At 34.1% G+C, this 5,180-nt stretch overlaps 1 protein-coding gene across 1 annotated transcript; it reads right to left on the bottom strand.

Moving 5' to 3' along the window:
* Positions 1 to 1,451: 1,451 nt before the first annotated feature.
* LOC131647389 (uncharacterized) lies at positions 1,452 to 3,730 on the bottom strand. The gene is made up of 6 exons (XM_058917287.1): positions 3,389 to 3,730; positions 2,900 to 2,997; positions 2,690 to 2,776; positions 2,429 to 2,594; positions 2,102 to 2,269; positions 1,452 to 1,960 (listed from the first exon to the last, which is right to left on the bottom strand). The coding sequence occupies exons 1-5, from the start codon at positions 3,518 to 3,520 to the stop codon at positions 2,126 to 2,128; spliced, it is 627 nt and encodes a 208-aa protein (XP_058773270.1). The 5' UTR covers positions 3,521 to 3,730; the 3' UTR covers positions 1,452 to 1,960; positions 2,102 to 2,125.
* Between the last annotated feature and the right edge of the window lie 1,450 nt (positions 3,731 to 5,180).

The raw sequence follows: 5,180 nt of genomic DNA, 5'->3' as shown, positions 1-5,180 counted from the left end.
TTGTAATAGTAAGGTTTAAGCATATAGGTTTGAGTTTGGATTGGATGTAGGTTAAGTGAAATTTGAGTTGTAATATAATGCAGTTTGTTTGGTTTGCTTTGATTTGAAAAATACAAATCGCAAACTAAACCAAACTGCACGGTTTTGTTAAATAGTCAAACACATCCGAACCTATTGCAGTTTTTTACGGTTTTCAGTTTAGTTCGGTTAACAGTTTTTTATTGGACCGGTTTGATTTTGAACACTCATAATAATTACTATTTCGTTAATCAATATGAAATAATTTACTTACTCATATTTGATACACAAGGTCAAACGACTGAACAGGCGGAAGGATTTAGCTTCAAAAAAGCAAGGTTTTAATTCGTTTATCGGTATGGGATACTATAAACTCATATGTTCCACCTATGATCTTGAGGAACATAATGGAAAATCCTGCATGGTTTACACTGTATACACGTTATCAAGATGAGATATCTCAAGGTGATCTTGTGGTTAAGGTTGTTATGGCATTGGAAAGTGATCTATTGGCATAGACTGTGTTGAAACTTCATGGTGAGTTTTGAGCTGATTTTGTTGGTTCAACTACGAGGTTTGAAACTTCATGGTGAGTTTTGAGCTGATTTTGTTGGTTCAACTACGAGGTTTGGTAATCAACAGGTGAACCATATCAGCACATGGTACATACCCTGCTAGTGTTGCTATGTGTGTGGAATAAAATTTGTTACAATAGGAACTTATGTTAAGGGAATTATTAACTTGGGAGTTGAAGAAGACTGCGGAAAAACATAAGGGCAACTTATCTGCATTTATGATAACATATCTTTCAGCTCATACTTTTCATAAAGAATATATGTGTTTGGTAATAGCTGACAGTTTTGCATCAGAACCTGAGGAAGGAGTAAACCATACCAAAAATAAAAGAAAAAGAACAATGGTTAAACTTGAACTGCAAAAGTATGAAAGTAAACTTCAGAAATATTATTAGAAACTTGTATGTTTTCTCTTGGTAGGACACGAAAGGTCATTCAATTTTGGCGCGGACTCGACTGTAAGGGAGTTTCTAAACACTAGAAAAGCTGGAGAAAACACAGATATGCAGAGTATCCCTGTCAACATTGGAGGGACAAAGCCAGTTGAAGGTTGTTTGTGGAGGTGTTTTCCGGAACATATAAAGGAAATTTTCTAGCAGCTTTTGCATTGGAGGTTGTTCGATCGGGCATGTAGAGTTACGGGAAATCCTACACAGTTTGAAGCGTGATAGCAGCAGAGGGGAAATCACTCGATCGGGTTATGTTTCTTGTGAGGTTATTTACACAATGTTTGCCTTATACCCATATCAGCACATGGTACAAATCCTGCTAGAGTTTCCTTTAGTTTTAGGAAACTCTTCTCTAAGAAGAGGATACTTAGTTCATTCCAACAACAAAGAAAAGAAAGAACTTAAAGTATTGAACCATAAATAAACAAGAGTTATTAATAAACATTAGTCATGTGTGTACAAAATACAGTAGACACCATTGCTATGTATATACCATGTATTGAATCTGTGTCAAAACTAAAATTTAGATATATTCTTACAATAGTTGTATGCACCCCATCACTTATGCTTCAGATTTAATTTAATCTAACATTGATTATATTTAATCTGTCACAGAATTTGGTGTCTGGTGCAAAACAAGAATACTCAAGAATTCCAAGCCTTTCCTTTGCCTCTCTTGTTCAGTAGCTTTGACTTATATCATAAGAGCTTTTCAGAAAATCTTGCAGAGTTTGTAATGCAAGAATTTGTTTCTGAAACTTGCCAAGCTCTTCAACTACCTGCTGTCTAATTGATCTAGATTTAGAAGCTTGTAGATGCATGCTTAAGATTCAATTTCCTTGTACATGTGATTATGACACTTTTTAAATGATCGAGTGGAGGCTTTGGAACATACCAGCATCACTGATTTATTTTAGCCTTGCCAACAAGGCAGAAGAGAAATATGCTTTATTAGTGAAAAGAATCACAATGTCACTACTAAGGATATATTCACTATCACAAAGATGAATGTGAAAAATAACGTTATGGGCAAGTAGAACTTGAAATCATTTGTGTTACCATGCTGATTTTTTTAAGCATTCTTTAACATCCATTTGAAGCCAAAGAAGCAGGATCAAAGAAAAAATCATTTGCGCCCCAAGCCTTGGGACCATCCATTTGACTCCGAGTCATGTCACCTAGAGAGTTTTCTTTCCGAGTTTTCTCTGATGGATCTAGTACAACCTCCTGCAGTATATAACAATCAAAAGTTAAAACTAGTATGATAATCAACACTTCTTTTTCTTTTCATAATTCATTTGAATTGCTTACACAAAAATCTTATTAACCATCAAATAAAGTGAACTTATGGTGTCAACTAACATATATGAGGAAAACGGAACTTACCTTTTCAAAATAAGCTTCTTTTGAAGGCACAGCATCGACATTATTAACATTGTTCGATTTTAAATCTTCAGAAGCATTCTTAATAAGCATTTCAGACACGGACTTGAAACCGGATGCCTTGGCTATATGTGCTAGAGCACCAGTAGGCTGTTGACCTCTTTTTTTCCTACAAATCACATTTCTTTCAAAACAAACACACAAAATTGCATAAATGAAAACCACAATTCTAAATTCAAAACACATAATCAAGGCACAACGTACATGCACGAACTGCAATTGCAAATGCCTCTGCATTTTGGACACATCCAATTCGTCAACAGATTTACCTCTTTTACTATTTCCCCGTATCTAAATTCAACATACAAAAACCGTCAGCATACAAAAAATGCAAACACACAATAACTATTCATAAAATATATTAGTGCTAAACATAAAACCAAATTAAAATTGAAAAAGGCGAGTGAATCAAACCTATTCAAAAGACATTTGTGGCAAAACCTAATTACACAAGGCTTCCCATTCCTCGGGTTCTTACAGGTTGCAGCAACATCCCTTGTTTTCTGGCGGCACTTCAATGTGGAAACCCAAACAAACATGTTAGCATCAAAATAAACTTCAAAATGAAACCTCAAAACGTCATCTTTTTATCAGCATAGTTCTCATTTCTCACCAAATCTCATGATAAAAAGGCACATGAAGAAAAAAAAAAAATAAACAAGAAACACATCATCACTCTAGAATCCATCAAAGATTTAGTTTTTACATGCATTAGAAAAGATATGCAATTAAAATATGAATCTTGACTCTTGAGTTGATATTACAGTCAATGCAAATTGTTTATGACATCCAATTTTGCTAACAATTCTTCAAACACCAATTTTAAACCCTTAACTAGAAAAAAAAAAAAAACAAAAAAAGGAGGAATAATGAAATGTAATATATGGAGACATAGAAATCAACCTGGTGGCAAGTTTTTCCAACAACTGGAATTTCTCTGGCATCAACGTCACTGCTATTGGTTTGTGGTGAAGATGAATCGAAATCGATGTTGGAATTAGTGGGAGGACACCATCGAATTGGAACAACATACATTGTTTCGAATTGGCAATACAATACACAAGCAACAAAATTGAAAACAGAGAGTGAGAGAGAGAGAAGTTTGGGATTGAAGTGGCGATGGACTGAAAATGTGGAGGGAGGGTTTATAAAGTGAAACTCTAGCTGCGTTCAATTTTGTGGAGAAGCTGTGTTGTGTTGGTAAAACTGAAAAGTCGTCTCCCTTGATATAAACGGAAATTTTTTAGGAAAGGAAGCTAATTTTTTATGTTTTTTTACTTCTAATATAAAGTATATTGAAAATATTTATTTTTATAATACTAATAATTGCATTTACTGTTTTTTATTTTTATGATTTAGCGATAAATATATAGAAAAGTTGTAATTATTACATGTAAAATCTTCATTATGTGTATTATTTTGTAGATTGAATCTTTTTATAATTAAATAAATAACTATGTAAAACTATAAATAAAATAAATAAAAAAAACCCATGAGATTTTATATGTATTTTAGAAAAAAGAGTAACAATCACCAATATCTAATCTCTCGGAGATATAGTCAAACAAAAATATATATAATGAATAGGTGTCTGCATTTTTTATCAATATAACTCACTATTTAAAAAAATTCCAAAATAACTCACATTTCAAATAATTTTCTAATAATTCCACTTTTACTGAGTAATTGGCCATGCACCTTAAGTTAAAGATGCACCTTAAGTCAAAGAGATGGTGCCAATTGGATTGGCGTCTGCACCTGATGTTGCCAACCTAATTAGTGCTTGTGTGTATTTTTTTAATAGGTGGCGTCAATAATTCAATTGGCACCCGTGTGTTTTATGATTTTTGTAGTATAAATAGAGGTGTCTCGTACCTTTTCAACTCCCCACCTCTTTTCATACTCTTGTTTTCTTTTCTTCCCTAACTATATCATGATTTTTAAAAGAGACAGACATGTTTATTATTCAGCAACGAAGCCTCTGATAAAAATGTATTTTTGAAACTTCCAATGTTTCGAGCATCTTAAAAGGAGTTTGAAAAGAAGTCTAGGACTAGTTGAGTCTTAGAAGTTGGTTAGTCACAAACAGTTGGTTTGTGCAGGATTTTTAGTGACCAGCAGTTTGGCTCGTGCATTGTATTGTGAGTCACGCCAGTTGGTCGTGCAAGTGTAATCAGATTCTGATTATAGTGGTTTAAGACCTCTGTTGAGAGGCAAATCACCTTGTTGAGGGTGGACTAGAGGTAGCCTTATTGAGAAGGTGAACCACTATAAAAATAATTGTGTTCTGTCTATCTTTCCTTCATCAAGTTTTTAAAAAAGAAACACTTATTCAACCCCCCTTCTAAGTATTTTCTCAACCTTCAGAAAGGTCAATGAAGATGCAAACAAGCACTTGCAGAGGTTTTTGACCATGAGCACTACGTTAAAAATTGAGGTTTATACTGAAGAAGCAAAGAAGCTGAGAATGTTCCCTTTTACCTCGGCTGAAGAAGCGGAAGAGTGGTTATATTCTCCCCCATCGGGCAGCATTACATCATGAGAAGAGATGGAAAAGGCATTCTTAAATGAGTATTTCCCAGCATCAGTATTTTTAAGAAAGAATTACGACATCTTGAACTTCAAGCAAAAGGAGGGTGAGCCTTTGGGAGATGCCTACAAAAGATTTAAAAGGACTCTAATGGCATGTCCCGCT

Source organism: Vicia villosa, linkage group LG2 (assembly GCF_029867415.1).
Source record: "Vicia villosa cultivar HV-30 ecotype Madison, WI linkage group LG2, Vvil1.0, whole genome shotgun sequence".
Classification (NCBI taxonomy): domain Eukaryota; kingdom Viridiplantae; phylum Streptophyta; class Magnoliopsida; order Fabales; family Fabaceae; genus Vicia; species Vicia villosa.
Note: the sequence above shows the minus strand (reverse complement) of the source record. Positions and strands in the feature narration are given on the sequence as shown.

Excerpts from the sequence above, each read along its gene's own strand:
- LOC131647389 (XM_058917287.1), bottom strand. The coding sequence starts at position 3,520 with ATGTATGTTGTTCCAATTCGATGGTGTCCTCCCACTAATTCCAACATC. Across the intron at positions 2,595-2,689 it reads TGCAATTGCAGTTCGTGCAT|GAAAAAAAGAGGTCAACAGC; the intron begins GTACGTTGTGCC and ends TGTGATTTGTAG. Across the intron at positions 2,270-2,428 it reads AAGAAGCTTATTTTGAAAAG|GAGGTTGTACTAGATCCATC; the intron begins GTAAGTTCCGTT and ends TATATACTGCAG.